This window comes from Panicum virgatum, chromosome 3N (assembly GCF_016808335.1).
Source record: "Panicum virgatum strain AP13 chromosome 3N, P.virgatum_v5, whole genome shotgun sequence".
Lineage (NCBI taxonomy): Eukaryota > Viridiplantae > Streptophyta > Magnoliopsida > Poales > Poaceae > Panicum > Panicum virgatum.
Window position 1 is genome coordinate 8509129 of NC_053147.1, and position 20806 is coordinate 8529934.

At 47.7% G+C, this 20806-nt stretch overlaps 1 protein-coding gene and 1 pseudogene across 5 annotated transcripts; both read right to left on the minus strand.

Moving 5' to 3' along the window:
* Positions 1–7698: 7698 nt before the first annotated feature.
* Positions 7699–9745, minus strand: LOC120664144 (annotated as a pseudogene).
* A 6268-nt stretch (positions 9746–16013) lies between these two features.
* LOC120664146 (metal tolerance protein 1) lies at positions 16014–19821 on the minus strand. Of its 5 annotated transcripts, none has more exons than XM_039943179.1 (2): positions 19650–19821; positions 16014–17624 (listed from the first exon to the last, which is right to left on the minus strand). In XM_039943179.1, the coding sequence occupies exon 2, from the start codon at positions 17622–17624 to the stop codon at positions 16371–16373; it is 1254 nt and encodes a 417-aa protein (XP_039799113.1). In that variant the 5' UTR covers positions 19650–19821; the 3' UTR covers positions 16014–16370. The 5 variants fall into 5 exon arrangements, with proteins under 5 accessions (XP_039799113.1, XP_039799110.1, XP_039799111.1 ...); XM_039943176.1 differs by lacking the exon at positions 19650–19821 and adding an exon at positions 19061–19393; XM_039943177.1 differs by lacking the exon at positions 19650–19821 and adding an exon at positions 18638–18949.
* Positions 19822–20806: the final 985 nt, after the last annotated feature.

Below are 20806 nucleotides of genomic sequence, written 5' to 3' on the forward strand. Positions count from 1 at the left end.
GGCGCCTCTGGCCAGGGTGGCTCCAGCTCCACACGACCACGCTCCAGCGGAGGCAGCCTGAGCCTGCGGCTGGCGGCAGACTGCGGAAGTGCGGAGGCCGGAGATGCAGATGTGAACGGGAGGTCGGGGGGAGCCGATGACAGGACGACGGAAGGTCGGGTCATCATGGTGATTTTTCCACTTGCATGCTCTGCTCTCGTCACGCTGAGTTCAAGACGACGGACGTTGCTGTGGCACCGCTTCATTGCTTGACGGCTCGCCTCCATGCCGGAAGGGAGGAAAACAAGGGTCCTTGTGGCGTTGCTCCGGCGGTAGGTGGGGCAGCTGCCCCACCGTGCCGCATGGGGAGATCCGTCTCTGTTTCCATATGTCAAGAACTCATGATCTTAAATGCCCCAAAGAATATTTATATAATTTTTACTAACTCTTGTACTGACCTCTAGCACTAACCCCACTGAATGTTTTATTCCACTGAATGTCTTCTGATTTAATTGGCAGAAGAACGGGTTTGTTGATCTCACGACTGACGTGTTGTTCAGAAGAACGGGTACTACGACAAATCGCACGGTATCTGGAAACCGATTGTTTATTTTCCTGGTATAAATAATTGGTTTACTGCAGTTGCTTGGTCAATCTGCAACTTGACTAAAAATACTCACTACCTACTAATATGAACCTAAGAGCAATCTTCTGCAGTAATTCAGATGTCATTCGGTAATTCTCGTGCTAATACATTTTTTCACTGGGTATTGAGGGGCGGGCCTGCTATTGATTCATGGGTATTCAGTTGAATACCCAAAAAATTTAGTCCCAAAATATATATACATAGTATACAACATGTATATATATATATGTATCAAAAAGTAAAAAATAAGAGTACATCTAAAAGAAATTCTTAAATTCTAGTCTCTCTATATTCTCACATAGAGGGTCATCCTAAATATTATTTCTTTATAACCTTGACATATTACCGTGTGTTTGGTTGGAGTGTTGAGTTCGAACCGGTTTTGGGATGTTTGGATGGGGGTTGAAGGTGGGTTGGGTTCGACCTCTGGGGGAATATACTGTGTAGATGCGGGTTGGAACGGTCCGCCAAAAAACGACGGACGGAGCTGCTCCCTTGGGTTGGCGCGCGTCACGCTGACGCACGCGCACGTCCGTCCACCCTCCGTCTTCTTCCATCGCGAGGCCGGATCCGGCGGCTGCTCGCCGGGGCGAGCCCCATGCTCGCCGGTGCGGCCGTCCCTACCCGCGACGGGAGGCGGGGCTTCCTCCCCGGCGCAGGCGAGGAGGTCCGGCGGGGGCGGGGAAGTCCGGCGGTGGCGGGGAGGTCCGGCGCGGGCGGGGAGGTGGCGGCGGTGTCGGGGAGGTGGCGGTAGCGGCACGCGGGCCCGCGTCGGGGGCGGTGGGGGCGGGTACATTCGGCGCGTCGCGGGGCCACGTCACGAGGAGGTCCGGCGGCCGGGGCGCTTGTCGGCGGCGGGGGGCGGGGGCGAGGAGGCCCGGCAGCGGGGTCGAGGAGGCCCGGCGCGGGGCGGTGCCGGCGGGAGCGGGGCGGTGGTGTCGGGAGCGGGGTAGGAATAAGAAAGGAGATGGAGAGAGAGGAGACTGACATGTGGGACCCACTAACGGAGTGAGTGTTGTCATCCAACCCGTATTCCCAATTCCCTCAACCAAACATGTGATGGGTTGACTCCGCCCCCAAAAATAGAGCTGCAACCAAACAATGGATGGGTCGGCTCCGTTCTCAAAATGAGGGTTGGATCCAACCCAACCATTGATCCCGCAACCAAATACACGGTTAGGAAACGTGAACCATGAATTTAAAGGATGAAGGTGTAAGATCCAATTTTAAAATGGCAAGTATTTGGAATAGGGTGTGAATTTTTGTTCTCAGATCTTAGAAGGGAGAGAGATGATTTAGGACATATTGTAAGAGGCAGTTGGCTTATTGTGAATTTTTGTTAGTGTGACCTATTGCTCGATGTGGTTGGCTTGCCCACCTCGCTTAAGACTTTTTGCCCGCCTCCATTAAGTTTTCTGTAGTAGTGGTTGCTATATTGAGTCTTGACAGATTGGTTCTAGAGAACTTTGGAGAGAATTTTTTCCACTAAAAATCCAAAAGTCGTAATAAGAATAGTCTTAGGGTGTATTTAGAGAATAATCTAACATCACAAAATAGATTTTCCAATCGCATATTGCCTCGTGGGCTCAAAATGGTCTACTTCCCCTCCTCTAGGCTCAGCCGTGACGGCTCAGCCATGACTCCACGTGGTCGCATCCTTTCCGCTTTCCGCCGCCGGCAGCGAACTTTTGCGGCATGGCGGGCGATGACTATCTGCAGCAAGAGACGAGCGGCCTACGGCTCTAAAAACTGCGCAGCACATAGTGATGGCCAAATTTTTTTTCATCCTATGAAAATGTTGAATACCCAAATCTCAAATCCTCTCCTGCCCTTGACTTAAAAAAAAAAAATCTCAAATCCTAGGCCCGACATTCAGGTGCACTACATGGTGTTTGAGTATGGAGAAAAGTCGTCTACAGTGAGAGTAAATGCTATCTAGTTCAGTAGTTCATGCACAGGTCCTAAGATCTTCAGGTTCACAAATCTCTGAACCTATGCCTGCCCTGCTTATTTGAGTATTCTCATCATGTTTTTGAGGCTAACCTAACTAAACAGCCACATTTCAGGTACCTGTAGACGGAGTCGATGACTCGATGTATAGGGAGAAAAGGTATCAACAGTTTTAATGCTTGGCAATACAGACTACAGAGAGGGTCTCTGCTATTCAGTTCAGTTATCCATGTACAGTTACTGTCTTCCTGAGATCTTCAGGTTTAGTAATCTCTGAACCTATGTCTGCCTCCGAATTTGCATCTTCTCATCATATTTTTGAGAACTTGATACTATCAGACAAACCAGCTTGCGATCACATTTCAGGACGCATATGGCTACAGGAGGCCAAAGCAACTTCGTCAGCCCGTCCTTATTCAGCAGCGTCCAATTATCTTTGCCTGAACCTTTTCCTCGGAGCTGGAAAAGACCTACAGTCTCTGAATTTTCGTGCAAAGTTCAGCCGTTTTCTCGACTATGAGCTCATCAAGGATACAGATGGGTCCAAAATAAAAATAAAAATAAAAATGAAGACCCTGAAAATGAGTAGCCAGATGCCAGTCACGTCTGGGATGATCATCATTCTTCTGTACTTCTCACTGTCTGAACATCTTGAAAGATGACAATTGCTTCTTGCAGGTAACAATCTGTTAAAATCGGGTTGCAGCGTCGCCCTTGAGCTGTGCTGCTCTAGAGCAAACTGAACTTCGTCTACAGTTGTGGCACTGGGTGGATGCATCTGTTGGCTAAGGACACCGCTAGGGGTTCAGCTCTACCGTCCGGAATTCTGGATGCATCTGTTGGCTAAGTACACCTTGTTCCGTCGATTCTGGAGCTGGTCGCACTCGAGGCGGGGAAGAGATACTTGTGTTAGACTCATTAGGATCTCCTAGGAGTAGATCGATGGGTTCTCGTACTTTGAATAAACAGTGGTGTTCTTGAGTTGCACGGGAGAAAGAGAGAGAGAGGGAGAGTGTGTATACCATCGGTGTTGGAGGAGGAGCCGGCCGTGGCAACGGTCGTGGTGGCGGCGGCGTGGTTCGACGTTGAGAGCGGCGTGGCGCAGGGGCGCTGCACTCACTCGGTCGGTAGTCACGGAGGTGGGCGAGAGGACACCGTACTGTCTTGGCATACGTGCCTCTACGGCCCCCACCTCCTCTATATAGTGCCGGCGCGACAGGGGCCACAACCCAGTTGGGTTGGGCTCCCCCGACTAGGGAGCCGAGTCAAGGGTCCGACTCAGTCGAGTCGGTGGAGATTAATATTAACAACTTGTGCGAACTGCTAAGCTTGGCTGTGGAAACAGGAATTCGCGACCTTTCCCAGCGATCTTGTGTTGGTTGTTGGTCGTTTTCTGTTATCTTTGTGTGGCGCGAATGTAATCTGATGAAAAAGAGGGTGTGGGTTGGGGTAAATTGTAATCAAGCTGCTTTTTCTATATTACTGCAATGACGCGTAGTTATCTTATACTAGAAACAGCAAGACAGTTGTCAGTAAAGAAGAAACCAATGCTGCAGCATTGATTGTCTAACTAGACCAACTGACAAAACACATCAGTTTTCGTTCAAATGTGCTCTCTGAATTTTCAGAGCATGTCAAGTGACTATTACCTACAGTGTCTGATTGGACTAAGTTGCAGTGATGTCTTACTATCATGAAAGGGCTTTTGCAGTAACTGGTGCAAATATGAACAATTGATTAAAATTACTACCAACCAAAATGCAACTAAGAGCAATACTCTGCCGTAATACATATATTCATATATGGAACTAACTCTTATGTCATATACATGGGTTTTTACAGGACAAAATGGATCTGCAGTTTTATAGCTTGGTACTAGAGAAAGAGTATATGCCATTGAGTTCAGTTATTCCTGTGTAGATCCTGAGGTCTTCAGCTTCATCGATCTCTGAACCGATGCCTGTTGCTATATGTTTCATATTCCCGTCATGTTTTTGAGAAGTGGATATCATGTATCATCCTAAACCAGTTTGCCATCACATTTCACTACGCAGGTCGACAGGCCAGTTCATCAGTGCATCCATTTGTGAACTTTCCTGCATCGGTCGGCCTGCAGCCCTGCACCTTCCTCTAGGAGCTTTATCGCACCAACGTAAACCGAGCTCATTCTACTGTAAGCGGGAACAATAAAAGTGCTGTCAGTATCAAGAAGAAACTGATACGCGGCAGAATTGATGCCTAACTAACAATTGACAAAACACTGCAGTTTTCCGTTCATACACTGTCTGAATTGTTAGACCATGTCAAGTGACTGTTATCTACAGTATATCTGATGGCATAGTCTCTTGAGGGAAGGGGTTTTTTTTTGAACCCCTTATTACAGGGGAACTACGGTAGGCAAGCTGACAGCCTGAACAATGTATTATAAGGTGGCAAACCACGGATTACAACAGCAACTGCTAGCGCAGCACAACACAAGAGGAAAAAACAGAGCACACAACTTAACAAGCACGATACAACAGAAAGGAGAAAGTCTACAGAAGGAGGAAGGAGAAAGACTACAGAACGAGGAAGGAGAAAGACTACAGAAGAGGAATACAGCTCTCCAAACAACCAAAGACTAAGACCTGCACCGGCCGAAGGCAAACCACTGATCTCCACTGAGCACCGCAACCAAGCAACATACTTGCCGGCTTCGCAGGAACCAAATGCGCTACCCACCACCCCTCGTAGCTACGCCTCGCCACTGCCGCCCTCCACCGTCTAATAAGGGAAGGAAGCCTCGAAGGAACGAGGGACCGCCACAGCAGAAGAGGACTAAAGATGGGGGAGAACACTGATCAAAGCTTCACCGGAAACCCCGAGCTCCCTTCAAGCTAATGGCAACACCTTTCACAGCACATCCGGGTTCCGTCTACCGCCATCCGAGCAGGAACACTGAGCGAAGGGTTACTGTCATAATAATGAAAGAGCTGGCTAAATCAGACAGTGCTCCTGCTTTATTTAAAAAACAAAAAAAAGAGCTGGCTCCATAACTTTTGCTGTGTTCAGGCTTCAGAGCAAGTGTAAGGAAATGGTTCGGCCACGTGAGAACAAGGTTTCAGAAACTTGGATTCCGCCGTCTTTGGACTGGCTAATCAGTAAATCACTAACGAGTCGGATACGACCATTGTTTATAAGGTAAGCTTGTTCCTACTTTTCCATAGTATTTTTTTGGCACAATTCACTTGGTTTCACATGTACATATCATTATTTGCTTGTAGGTGCAAATATATATTTCTCAAAGTGCAAGTCCATCAAAGTTATTATGTCATCGTCACGGACTTGTTATTCATAATTGGGACCCTGGCCCAAATTGGAGCACAACTCATAAAGATATAGAACACATCAAAAAAGTCTTTGGACGTCCTCCACCTTGGCCACCTCCTTAGGAGGCCAGCAAGGGCGTCCAACTCAAGTTGGAGGCCCAATCGAATTCGAGCTCGAGTCTGTTTTGGATTTCAGGAACAGCCCGTACTAAAATAGACGTCCAGGTCGCATACGGAGTCGTATTTGGGCGTACTTGGTATGGATGGAAAGATAATTTCAAGACGCTTCCAATGGCACCGGTCTCAAACCCAAATTCATCCGGAGTCGACAGGAATCGTCGTAATAAGATGACGTCCAGAATCTATCTCGGTGTTGCATCACCGTTTTTCAGTCTTTGGGCCATGTATCGAGTTGAGTCCATTAGGGGTGCGACCAGGGGGGTCTTGCACGACCTAAACCCTTTATTAGCTGCCGCCGCTGCCATTATTAGACTTGGGGTTTTGCTTAGATTCATTCTGTCAAGAACAGTTGTCGCCGTTTATTGGTTTGTGAGATCCCAACTTGTGAGATTAATCATTCATCTGCATAGTCACTTCAATTGAGCTGCGTTCTTTCTTGTGTTTTTCGTTGCACTTGCAGAGATTAGCCTTCTTGGCGAGGTCAACCGGGTGTGACACGGTTGATAACCAGAGGAGTTGTGGTGCTAAGATTGCTGGATTCGGATTTTAGGATCTGAAGCCGGATCGGTGTGTCTCGCTCAGACTACAACGAAAGTTATTCAGAACCTGACGGAAGATCGGAACCCACGTGCCTAGAAGGAGATGTTCCGTACTGCGCAACAAAGCTAGAGGCGTAGACCACGATGGAGCTGGAGCAGCGTGGTGTTCATGCTTCCTTCTTCGCATCCTATTCGATGGTCGGTGGCGCCATGCGGGGGCTTGAATCGATCAGACGAGATACGAATTTGACAGCCAATACGTACATACCTAATCTAAGAGTGATTATCTGCAGTAATTTATATAAAACTGACTGGTATCAATCAGTTTTTCAGCTGCTAGTGCATGGAGCTGAAATAGAGAGGAAAAACAAGTACACAGACAGTGCAGGTTCCTGATGTCTTCAGGTTCAGCTATCGTGATCATGATGTCATCCTAAACCAGCCATTCATCACATTTGATAGCAAAAAAGTTGTGACCGGAGAGTGATTAACTACTTCATCGATCCATCCTCGTTTAGTACATCTAATTGCTCGTCCAGCGTGAACAATTTTGCCATCAATGTGTCTCTCTGAGATGGATCGGAGGAGAGAAAAGGGTGTCTAGTTTCAGACCTTTCCTGCCTATGAGCTGATGAGGATGTCTGGATGTGTGACCCCAGCCTGGGATGCGGTTTGGGGGGCGCGTGAGTGAGGTGGGCTGTGGGACGTTTGGTGGGGAGTCCAGGAAGGAAAAGTTGTGGGCTGTTTTGTATTTTCGAACCCATTTATACTATTAGACTGTTTATTTTTTATTTTTCTATATATACTTGAGAAATACCTACATATACAAAGTGTTTTGCCAAAAAATATTGGGTATTCAATTGAATACCCTTGCTACATACTGGGCCTGCCCCTGACCCCATCTTGAGGTGGCCACCTATGTTCTGTGGATCCTCCTCAACCTATCGGCTAGTGTTGGTTGCCAGATGCCAATGCAATCTGGAGCAATCATCTCAGCATTGCCGGTTAGTGTAATGTTCCTCCTCCCTATCTGTACATCTTTTTTTTTTTTGAAGAACCCTATCTGTACATCTTAAGGCATGGAAGTTGGCACCTCAGCACTCCAAATTTTCTACCAGTATGCACATTGCCTACAAGCAATTTTCTGCAGTAATTTATTTTAAACTAAGTCACATGTAATTCGTTTATTCAGGTGCTAGTACACGGAGTTGAACTAGAGAGTAAAATCATGTACAGTTTTAGAGCTCTTCGGGTTCAGAAATCTCTGAAGCTATGCCTGCTGCTATGTTTGCATATGATCAGTTGTTTCAGTGATCTTGATATCACATTTCAGAGCATATGTTACAACCGGAGAGCTACTAAGGACTAATCAGTCCATCCTTGTTCAGTAGCATCCGATTGCTCGTCTTGTCTGAAAACTTTTCCCACCCAATTGTTCCTGGGATCGGAGTGGGAAAGCATGTATAGTTCCAGACCTTCCCTGCACGAATTCATCCACCATCTCATGTATGAGGTGATCAAGGATGCCTGACTCTATCTCGGCGACGACATCTGCACCATCATGTACCGACCATTTCATGTTCTTCAGATGTTCCTCGACCAGTCTGCAAATGGGTTGCCAGATGCCAGTGACATCTGGTGCGATCACCTCAGCCTTGTTCACGACTCTCCTGTTCCTCCTCTCCCTGTCTGAACTTTTTGAGGAGGCATGGCAAGAGCTTCTCGGGGGAGACAGAATATCGAACTGGTCGAAATCAGCATGCAGCTTCATCGGGTTCTGCTGTTCCAATGTTGTCTGAACTTCATCTGCAGTCCATGGATACAGTAACCACGCTGTCAGTACCAGGAAGAAACTCATACGCAGCATAGTGATATCTGACTGAAACAATTGGCAAAACACTGCAGTTTTATGAATTTTTGGACCATATCAAGTGACTATTAGCTACAGTACCTGATAGTGCTGGATTTCAGTGAAGGGTTACCTATCATGGATATCTTTTTCCGCAGCTTTCACAGTATTCAGAGCAAGCATGACAAAATAATTAGGCCACATGAAAACGAGGTTTCAGAATTTTGGAATACACTGCCTTGGACTCATTCGGTCAATAACTAGAAAGAAGATGCTGCATTGTTAAGCCTAAAACATTTGCTTATGGCATATCAACCCATGCCTGAATTGGGAGATGGGAGCTCGGCAAGATGGCAAGATTATCATGCAGAGTGCATCAACGAAACAAGTAATGCAATTGAGGAAGCAAGGTGGACGAACCTGAGGCAGCCAAGCAGGGCTCTGCGTGCTCCACCTCTTCCAAGGACGACGAGGTGGTGGTGGACTCCTCCTCCTGCGCATCCCTCACCTGGAGCACCGACACCGGGCTCGAGTTCTGCGCGTCGCACTCCGCCGCCGGCATCCACCTGCGGCGGCCCGACGAGGACTCCGCCTCGTCGTCGCCGAACAGCAGCTTGCGGCAGTACCCATTCCTCCGCTGTTTCGTAGCCCTGTCCGGTGTTCCTTCCCCACGCCCCGTCGGCTCCGCGGCGGCGAGCAAGAACTCGAGCTCCTCCCTGACGTCGCGCCCGCGGTGGCCCTCCGGGCTGAAGCTGAGGAGCAGGAACTCGTCGCTCTCCTGCATGAGGTACGCCGGCTTCTCCCTCAGCGACGCCGACGCCCGGACCACCCGCGGCTGCGGCTGCGCGTCCCAGGGGCTCGGCCTCGGTGACCCCTCCGCGGAGCTGGCGGAGCGGCTCCGGCGCAGCGGGAGCGGCGGCGTCGGCGGTTGGGCGTGCGGCGCTTCGGCCGGCATCGCGTCCAGGCCCATGAGCCTGGCCACAATGCAGGGGCTCCTCGGCTCCGTTTCCGGTGTGGGCAGGTGGCCCGGGGCGGCGGCGGCGGGTTCGGCGGCGGTGCCGGCGCCGCGCGCGCAGAGGAGTCGGCGCAGGAAGTCGAGCGCGAGGCCGGAGGACGACGCCATGCGAACGCAGCCTAGAATTGGGCGCGTGGTGATGCCGGCAACGGCGAGCACGGGGCGTGGGAGGAACGTCCGAACGTGGTCGCTGCTGCAGTGCTGCCGGTGGTGGGTTTGAACTGGGAACGGAGGGAAAGCAGGAGGAGGCAGAAGGGAAGGACCCGCAGGCAAACGGAACGGAAGAAAGGCGAGGCTTGCTGAAAAAAAGTGAGTGAGAAGTTGCGCACGCATTCTTTTGGATTTGACCTCCTTGACCGCCATGAATTTCAGCAAACCTTGTTTCAACTACTTAGTTACTGTGCTTTTACCATTCCTCATTAAAAAAACAAAAAGGTTTGCAAGAGCAAACTTCTGTATCTAAAATCTACTGAAAGCCCCAACCATTTTTCATTTTTCATTAAGAGAAAGCAACCGGCTCCCCGATCAAGACAAGAACCTCTCTACAGTTGGAAATTTGCCCCCACGCGAAATTCGAACCCCAGACCTATAATGTGCTATCGAAGTGCTTCAACCAGCTGGTCTAGCATCCTTTGGCACCCATTGTCACTACTGAGATACTCCTCAAGATGGCATAGGCATTGTTTGAATTGGCTTAGGGGCACGTAGAACAAAGCTCTCCCCCAAGGTAATTTTGCATGGAGCCTTTTCTTGTTCATGCTGCATAAAAGAAAAGAGCAATATATATCCGCTAATTTTGAGCTTTGAGAATGCTTTTTGGAGGGAACATGCATAAACAGAACGGGGGACAGAGGGTACAAAGCCTGCGCAGGTTCAAGTGTGAAACGCGCAAAGCGGAAAGGAGGTGTGCGTCGTGGGCGGGCTTCTCCGTTTGAAAGCACGCGACGCGAGGGCCATGCCCGGCCGCCGAAGCCATAACCGTCGGCCTGCTGCTCTGCTCTGCATCGCAGCGGGCCCTGCATGGCGGCTCTGCGTTGTGGGGCCGCACTGTGTTGTGTCACGCTATCTTCTTGTCTGGGTTCCAGGCCCACACGCGGCAGCGCTTGTTTGAAACTCGGGGAGGGTGGGAGAAGGGCCCTGCCGGGGCATGCGAGTCAGGCACCGGCGAGGAGCGACAGGCGGCGAGTCAGGTCAGCGTCTGCTACGTCTGTCCTCTGTCTGTGCCTGAACGCCAGCCAACTGCAGGGCACTGGCGCGTGGACAGCTCTGGGCGATCTTGTGGGGCGATCTGGCGGGGCCACGGCCCCATCATCCGGACCTTCTTCTCCTTCGTCCCCTGAGCCTTGCTTGGTTTTGCTACAAAACTAGCACGAACATTTTCCCAAAAAAAAAATCTCACATGTATGAAGTACAAAATAAAGTCTATTTACAAAAAAATTTTAGGAATGAGTGTAACTTTTCGCGACGAATCTAATGACAGTAATTAATCGATAATTTGCTACAGTAGTGCTACAGCACCATCCTCTAATCGCGCGGTCAAAGGTCTTATTAGGTTCTTCAGGGTCACTAGCGCGGGGGTTCTGAAGTTGGTTTTGTAAACTGGCTTTGTTTGAGACCGAAATTAGCGGTCAAAGTGTCACTATTCATTAGCACGCTACAAAACTAGCGCGAACCAAACAGGTCTGGTCTCCCATTTGGCCATTTCCCCCTCCTGCAACTAGTGGCCTTGTTTGGTCATTCCACGATTCTAGCGCGCATGTTTCTCGAAAAGAAAATCTCGCATGCATAGTATACTAAATGAAGTCTATTTGCAAAATCTTTTTAGTAATGGGTGTAACTTTTCGCGACGAATCTAATGACGGTAATTAATCGATGATTTGCTACAGTGATGCTATAGTAACAATCTTCTAATCCCGCGGTCAAAGGTCTCATTAGATTCTTTAGGGTCACTAGCGCGGGGGTTTTGAAGTTGATTTTATAAAGTGGCTTTGTTTGACACCGTAATTAGCGGTCAAATGTTACTATTCCTAGCGTGGCCTGTTTGGTTCGCACTAGGATTTTAGCGTGCTATGAATAGTGATATTTTGACCGTTAATTATGGTGTCAAACAAAGCCAGTTTACAAAACCAACTCCAGAACCCCACGCTAGTGACCTTGAAGAATCTAATAAGGCCTTTGACAGCGCAATTAGAGGATGGTTACTATAACATCACTGTAGCCAATCATCGATTAATTACTGTCATTATATTCGTCGCGAAAAGTTATACTCATCCCTAAAAAAATTTTACAAATAGACTTTATTTAGTACTTTATGCATGCGAGATTTTTTTTCAGAAAACGTGCGCGCTATTTTTGTAGAATGCCAAACAAAGCCTAGTATGTGCCACCACAGCACCGGGTGTCTTCAGTGCGTATCGTGTATCTGCACTTTGTACAGGCAAGACAGTACACGAAGATGACAACAGAAAGAAAGAAAGAACGACCTCTCATCATGTATTTGCTCTTTCAGCCATCTGCACAGCAGGAGATGGGTTCTTGATCTCGGCTCTGTGGCAGCAAACCTCAGCTCCTTATTCTGCAGCGTTAGCGAATTGACTGGTCTTCTCCGAGCTGTTCACCATGCTCTCTTCATGCATCCACTCCATTCATCTGGACTAGAACATCAGGCGCACTCCTTACTTTGCCTTAGGGGGACGGTAGGGCCCCAAGACTAAACAATAGTACAAAAACGACGCGCTCTACCATAATCTCAATTTAGAGTTTTGCTAATAATTTAATTTTTACAAAATAACAAATCAAATAGATAGGAGAAAATTCCCTATTTGGCCTTGTTAACGTTATCAATTCCTTCCTTTTACCCTTTTTTCCCCAAAAGTTCCCTATATGGTCTCTTAACTTCGTTTCTTCCCTTTGTGGACCTTCCGTCAGTTCCGTTAGAGCAAGTCGTAAAAAAATGTAGGGACCCATATCAGGTTTTATCTAAAGAGACCAAAATGCCCCTACCCTAATAGAGATACAAGCGCCCAGTTCTGTTTCTCCTCTTCCTCCGGTTCTCCTCATGTGAACCCTAGATCGAGCGCGAGGATGGATTCCCGCGGGGGCGTGGTGGCACCCAGCCACGGCGCTCTGGGCAGAGGCGTTGCAGGGCCCAGCCACTGGCGCTGTGGATGGGGGCGTGGCGGCGCCCGCCTCTGGTGCGGCGCTGTGGGCAGGGGCAAGGTAGCAGCTGGCGTTGTGTGCAGGAGTAAGGCAGCGACCGCACCTGAGTTGAATCAATTGTGGAGAAGTATCCACCGGGTTATTTAGAAGTTGCACATTTTCAATACTATGTTGTTAATCTATAAACCTATCCAAATGAAATCTGACAAAGGATTGAAGGGTATGTTTGAGAAAGACTCTATGTCCAAGGTTCTGCGGATGTTCATTGTATATTGTGATCCCTCGGAACCATATGAACCAATAAGTGAATGGCAAGGTCATATGCAAAGGCAAGCTAACAGAAACATAGAATAAGATGAAGATGGCTATTTTTTCAACCCATTTGTAGAGAATGAGCATGTCGGTGTTGATGAGGAGGTCATGTACCTAGAGGATGCACCTATCTATGTGGTTGCTTGTTGCAATGAAGAGAAGGATAAGAACTACTATTCTGATGACGACAGTGAAGATGCAAGTGATATGGATATGGATATGGAGATGGAGTCTTGATCCGAAGCAAAGCTGATGAGGAGAAAATTGTTGTTGCTCCAAACATATTGTTGCTGCCTATTATTTCTATTTTCCTCTAAAATTGCTGCTGCCTCTAATAGGTTAGGAACTGACTCTAAATTTTTTGCAGGCATAAGACCTCGAATAGAAGGTTGGATCTGTTCAGAGGCGCCACTAGGAGAAGTTCTTTCCACTGAAACTGTTTTGGCTATGTTAGCCTCTGCTTTTCTGTGGTAATAGGCATAGGCCCTATTTGGATCCTTGAGCTATTTCTTAACCCTTCTTTAAATAATCCAAATAGTCCTAGAGGAGCCAAACAGGAGGGCTACTTCTGGGCTATTTGCAAATAGCCCTAAGTCCACCCTAAAAAATTATCCCCCAAGGTGTGCTATTTGGGGCTATTTAGGGTGGGGCCCAATGATTTTTTCTCTCCCTTGGAAAAGTAGCAGCCAAATTATTGCACTACTAGAAATCACGGATCGATGAAAAATTTTTCGTGATGTTTTATAAAAACATCACAATAACGTACCATCTACAACGATTCCCTTATTTCCGTCGTGGATTTGAAGTTATGGGTTCTATGCCCAAAAATCGGTGACATTTTATCAATTTCGTCACGATCCGGTCCACAACACAATAATGTTTCAGCAAATTCATCACTATCAATAAATTAAAAATTATTATAGTCTTTTTGACCTATTAAGTATATGGCACAAAATTTTATATATCGGAAAAATTAAAAATAGAGATAGCCAAAAAATTGAACTTGCAACCTGCAAAATAAGATGCATCTGCAATTAGCTATTTATTGCTTCGTTCTTCTTTTTTGGTATTTAGTCTATTTAGCATGATTCTCTCTTATTTTGTTGCTGCATATCAGCAGGACACGTTGACTATTAATGCAAAAAAGTGGCTGCTCCAATGAGGGATTAAACCTAAGACCTTGCTCTACATTGAAGACATACCACTACACTACATAGGGATGAAAATGGATGGGAATAGGCGGAAAAACCCCTCAACTATTTCTGTTTCCGTATTCTATTACGGAAAACGGGAGTTGGAATGGAATAGCCGAGAACGGGAGCGGAAACGGGATATACGGGTTACAGAACTTTTGTTTATGCGTCCGTCAATGGGGTACATACCGCTGCGTGCATCAAATCCTCATTGCTTCCCCTCTATAGCGCCCCGGCTGATCTCCACCGCTGGCTCTCCCAACCTCGCCTCCTGTTGTAGTTTCTTTTTATGAAATAGAAGGAGCATTTCTCTGACTGATTATATTTTGAAAAGAGCAAAGAGCCTCATCGCATCTTCATGTCAGCCAACGTCATGGTCTCTCTTTATTTTCTTGTGAACCTGGCACTTTGGCTATGGTGAACCTGGCAAGTAAGTATCTCTACAGTGGCTCCCTCGGAAGACCACCACTCCTCCCTTCGTGTCTGCAACCATTTTACAAGTCTGTTGATGTTCCTTTGGATTCTACTGTTGCTCCACAAGTACCAGCTAATGGCGCCTCTACTTCGTCGGTGCTCTCCTTGTTGACGGGATATCAAAATCAAATACAGGTCGTCAACTCTACCGGCCTTCCCTCCTTTGGGGCTTCTCCCCTCGAAGGGCGTTGGATGGCGGTACGCAGCGTTTGGATGTGGCTCATTTGGTAGTACCGTCAGCTTGAAGGGATGTCGTCGTTTCCAGTGACATTTGGGTCAAGATGCCCCGCTTACCCTTAGCCCCCATTCGGTTGGTAAACCTTCCCAAATCGTTGGAGGGTTACCACAGAGCGGCGTAGCTGCGAGGGGTGTTGTGGTGGCACTTTGGCTGCGGTGAACCTGGCAAGCAAGTTGTTCGGCGCTGGTCCCATGGACAATTGGTAGAATACATTTAGTGTACTCTTGAGCTGTATTAGAATTTGTGATGTGTTCATGTAACCTCTCCTGTATTTTCTCTCTTTCCGGACCAGCCGACCTCACGTTGTTCTCCCTCAGCTTGCCGAGATAATCTTTGTAAGTGTCATTGTAACGGCTCCGTCTCGAAGCTCTTTCGATCAAAATTCTTTTATTTTATTTTTCCTTTCCTTGAAAATGGCGTTTTTTTTAGACTACTTTGAAAAGGGCGTTGAAGTTTCCTAAAGCCCACTGAAATGCCCACCACGGTACTAGTTCGGCCCAACAACAGATGTATTACTCGTGGAGGCAAATCAATCAGCCCGCTTCTTTGCTGCTGCCTTTGCCTTCTCACAGCATGCATGCTAAGAAGAAGAAACAAGTCCGCACTGGAGCTGAAAAAAAAAAGAAGAAAGCCCGCACGGGAGGATCAACACAGATACGAACAAGAACCTGCCTTGATAAGAATCACAGTGCAAGGGGGAAAATAAAAGAAAACGTAGCTCCTACCGATTGGTTTGTACCCTTAACAACAAGGTTCACAGGAAGGCTTGGTTTACTGTACAGAAAGATAAGATTTTTGCAAAGTAAGGTATGCAACGCTTCTTGTTTTTCTTTTTTTTTAATTCAAAAACAGGTGAAGAGCTTGCTGTTTGACAGAAACATGACTAGAATATAAATGTTTCTCACCACTTTCCTCAGCATTCTGGATTCTGGAAGATACTTCAGTTCAGGTTCAGACATTAGATATTGTATGTGTAACAGAGTAATTCCACTCGAGGGAAAAAAAAGAACTTCCCATCTGCTTGTCCCAGCAGATGTACATAGCAATAGAGACAAGGAACAAAGGTGCACAGACCCATCATAGGCAAAGTGTAACAGCCACCGAGAATTCAGTGGTCAGCTGAGAAGCGTGCCTTTCCGGCTCGCTCCGTTCAATTGCAACAAGCAAAGCAGAGCTCAAAACAAACGGTCATATTCCACTCACTAACTTCATACCTTTCATGCCATAAACATTATCTTACACAAAGGTGACGACACAGGTTGCTAAATTATTTCTCACTACAGATGCAATTCGATGAACTCACAACATGTCCGAAAAATTCATCCATGTGAATGCACAGACCGACAACTACGCCACCCGAATAACTCCTTCACCTAATAGACTAGTAATAGATTATATTAACCAGCATCAAAGCTGATGAACCTGTGAGCACATTATGGCTCGGTTGAGTGGCTGATGCCTTACCTGGTGCAAAAAGCAGTATTAACTGACATGAACAAGATAACCAGCGAAGACACCCTTTATATCCCTACTCACGCTCAATCTGAATGGTCACATGGCTGATGTTGTACTCTGTCTTGATGTATCCGATCACCTTGTCAAGGATCTGATCGGCATCGGCTTCCCTTGCTATTGTCACATGGCATGCTAGGAGCACCTTCCCTACTGTGATGGCCCAGATATGAAGCTCGTGGACAGCAACCACACCATCCATCTCGCAGAGCCCCATCTCGAGCCTGGTGGCATCAATCTCACGGGGAGTGCTCTCCATCAGTACTTCAAGTATGTTGCGCAGCATCCTGATTGTGGTAAACAGTACAACCACAGAGAAGATGAGGGTGCAGATGAGATCGATGATCTTCCACTCAGGCTTGTACCAGATGATAGCCCCACCTATCATTACCCCGATGCTCTGGATTGAATCTCCAAGCACATGAAGATAAGCACTGTGTACATTGATATTGCGGCGAGGTTTCTTAGCTGGTTTGGCAGCAGATTGGGTGCCCTCACAGCTGGCTTCATGCTTAAGCAATGGTTCCTCAGCATCATGATGTTGTCCAGTGCTTGGGTGGTGGTGGTGATGGGTTGTGACAGTAATAGAACTTCCATGGCTGTGCTCGTGGCGATGCACATGGCCCTGTTCTTGTTCTTCATGGTGTGAATGGTCATCATCTGAATCACCATGGCTATGATCATGCGAATGTCCATGGCCATGGCCATGGCCGTGTCCATGATCATGCCCTAGCAGTACAGCCATTATGATGTTGACAAACAATCCAAAAGCTGATACAGCAAACATGAGGGAGCCCTGCACCTCACCGCTCTCATTAATGAGCCTTACAATAGCCTCATATACGAGTATGCCAGCAAGCAGCCATATGAGCTGAATGGAGACCAATGCACCAAGAATCTCAATACGAAAGAACCCGTAAGACTGTTGTGGTGTTGCTTCCCATCCAGCAGCCCAAAGAGAGAATAATGATATGGCAAAAGCTGCCACGTCAGAAAGAAGATGAGCTGCATCAGTTAAGATTGCAAGACTGTTTGCTTTGATGCCTCCAACCACTTCCACTGTCATGAATACGATGCAAAGGATCACAGCAATTATAAGCTTCCTCATGGATGCGGATCTCTCCTTGGCATCTTTCGAGCTGTTACTGGAATCAGAGAAATCACAGGCAGCACCTCTGCAGATTTTGTTCCCTGCTGCTCCAGAAGCTGATGGTGAGATGTCCATTTTCACTTCAGCAATCTGAGGATGTGATGAACTATGGCTTTCCATCTGAAAAACGAGATACAAGTCAATACAAAGGTGAAAACAGATGCACTGCTGAAATGCCACATACTATAAGAAAACCTGCTGCAAGCCTGCAACTAGTGTTGAAAAGAAGGAAGCGGCAAGCAGTCTATTTGTCAGGGAAGGAGCAAAAAAAAAAGTAGCATTGATGTAAGAACAATCTCATAACAAGTTCTATTTGATGAGTCGGTTAAGAGAGACCTTAAGGATTGGAATATCTCTAATGAGATAGCTTTGGATAGGAGCGCTTGGAGACTAGCTATCAATGTGCCTGAACCTTGAACTTATTTCTTTCGGGTTTCATCTCTAGCCTACCCCAACTTGCTTGGGAAAAAAGGCTATGTTGTTGTTGTTGATGATGATGTAAGAACAATCTCATAACAAGTTCAACGTAGATACTGAAAAACATCCATTCATGTAAAAGGCAATTACATGCAAGTAAGGAGAAAAACTTGAGGACAAATTTGCACAAAAAGCAGTCCTTAATAACACAATATGCAGACTACTCACAGAACTTCAACAGGTTCAGGATTGCCACATCATTGTATTCCATTCAAACCATCCAAATGCACACCAGTAGCGCGTCCTTTTCATTATATGGAATTAAGAAATAGCAGAAAAACAATGCAACTATGGTTGTAGAACAACAAAATTTCTGCAGTGATAACAAAACTGATTTCTTTGTTTTTCTCCCCCCCTCTTTTTCTTTGCTTCCTCTCCCACAAGTGACATGACAGTCACACTCCTAATTGAAACCTACTATACATTCAGTCCACATTAGAGCACAACCAACCTAGAAGATTCAAGCAGGTGCCTGAAAAATCACAGGTACCCACGTACCCCACACATCATCCATTCCCTTAGAACGCTACATTACGCTCTACCGGATCCACACAAAAATTGCAACTAAACCTCAAAAACGAAACCATACCATCAGTAAATAGGCATGCACAGGATCAAGACCATTGACTCTGCGAATGGAAAAGAAGGTGGAGTACCAAACAAAGATTCAGCGACAACGATGACTCTGCAACCCAAGATTTCCTATGTAACTCAGCCAAAACAAATGACACGCGAACCACTGGACTGCCGTTCCCCATCTGGAATCAACCACGGGCTGGTGGTATTTGTAGACAGTAGACACCACGGGCAGCGGCGGACCCAAGGCCCGACGACCCTAGGCACCGGCCCGGGCTCCGAGGCAGCAGTCACTGAGTCACAAGATGCTACCCGATAAATTTATCGTTCGTCTTTTGTGCTAGAGGCCAGCTGAGAAGAAATGGGTGCCTTGTATTGTATTGGCCCAGGCTCCCATCACAACCTGGGTCCGCCACTGACCACGGGAGAGAGTAATCAGAGGAACATCTCCGTCTAGAAGCCACCAAAACACAACCACGGACACACAGTACTGGTACACTTACCACGCAGCGGTGGCATTTGACATGACATGAAAGAAGCGAAGTAGCCGAGCAGCATGATGATACGATGGAACCAGCCGACCCTACCCTACTGAGTGAACCTATCCACCACGTCGCGCGGTCCCGGACAAGGGGGGAAGACCAACGGAATCGCAGTCCTGAAGAATAATGCGGAGAAAACGACCGGCAATTGACGCCCACGTAGTTGTCGGATCGACGGAATGAAGATTCGTTTTGATCCCTCGCCGTGACCCCGACCGCGGCATTCGTCCTTTCCCCCAAATCAATCAACAAAGCACCATCCGTCCGACAAAACTCCATACCAACTACGGGAATTCCCTAGCGAGGTTAGAGTGGCGGCGCCCTCCCTCACCGATCGGTGGTGGGGGGCCCGGGGCAGCGATTGCCGCCACCCAGCGCGCGAGCATCATCAGATCGGGAGCGTCGCTGCAATCAGGGGCCGCGCCGCGCCGCTTTCGCTCCCCGCTCTTCCCGGCCGGGTCGCCCGCTCGAGCGGCGGCGCCGGATTGGGATTTCAGGTGAGACGCGGATGCGGATGCAGAGAGAGAAGAGAGACGATGCCGGTGCGTACCTCGTGGTCGCGATCTCCCGCCGCCCGCCGAGATGGGCGGGGGGGGGGGGGGGGTCGTCTGCGGCGGCGTCGAGACCCGAACCCGGCCGCACCCAACCGGAGAGGGGCGCCTGGCGCTGGCTCACGGGGCGGAACGCGTCGAGGCTTGGGGGTGTCGCGGGGCTGGCAGGCGGCGGTTATACTTATATCTCGTGGCGTGGAGGCGGGACACCAGCCACAAGGGGCGAGGGAAGGGGCCAGAAGAGGAAGAGGAACCGAGGGGCAACCTGGTAATTTTCGGTCGTCAGGCAATCCAAAGCTCCAGCGAGGCTGCGACCGCCACCGGTACGCGGCTACTGCCCGGCCCGGTATGGTCTGGTCTGGTCCGGGAGCAGGAAAGGAAGAGGAAGATTTTTTTTTCCCTATACCTAAATACGAGAGGCATTCAAAATCAAACTTGCACGTCTGAATGAGAGAGCTTTTTATTTTTTAAATTCGGCCGGGAGGCAATATATGAGTTCCTTCCGAAAGACCAGGCGCGTTCGGACGCTATCCGAGGTCGTACGCGCGACTGGTCAGGGAGTCATCGCAGTGTGGACCGATCCATGCGTGTATCTTCCGAGAAGATGTATAAATGAGATATTTGAATCAAATAAATTCGTAACTTTTAACTGAAATGTTCAAATCATCAGATTACACGTTGGATTTCTTATGATGAAATTTTTAAAATAAAATCCCAGTTAACTATGTTTAAATAACTTATAAGATGGAATATTTTTTATTTGAAGGAGAAAAATTTTATTGTTCTAGAACGATTGTTTCGATCTTACATTTTGTTTCGAATATAGTTAACTGTAGTTTCATTTCGAAGATATCGTCCTTACAAATAGGATGATGCAATCCGAATTTAGTTTAGAATAGTTGATTCCAAGCCACGGATCCTTTTCCAATTGAATCCTTTCTTACACGGAACTTCATGCACCGAGAAATATGGACCCGATTGAGTGAAAGAAAATAAAGGAAGTCCACCTCATGCGAGTTTCTTTTTTTAAAAAAAAAACTCCTACAATGGTTCTGTTTCGAGACCGCCCGCGCGACCTCAGATTATTTGCGCGCGTTCGAGGCGCTGCAGGCCTCACATGAGCCCTCTGGCGTGCAGCGCGACTTCTTCAGTTTAT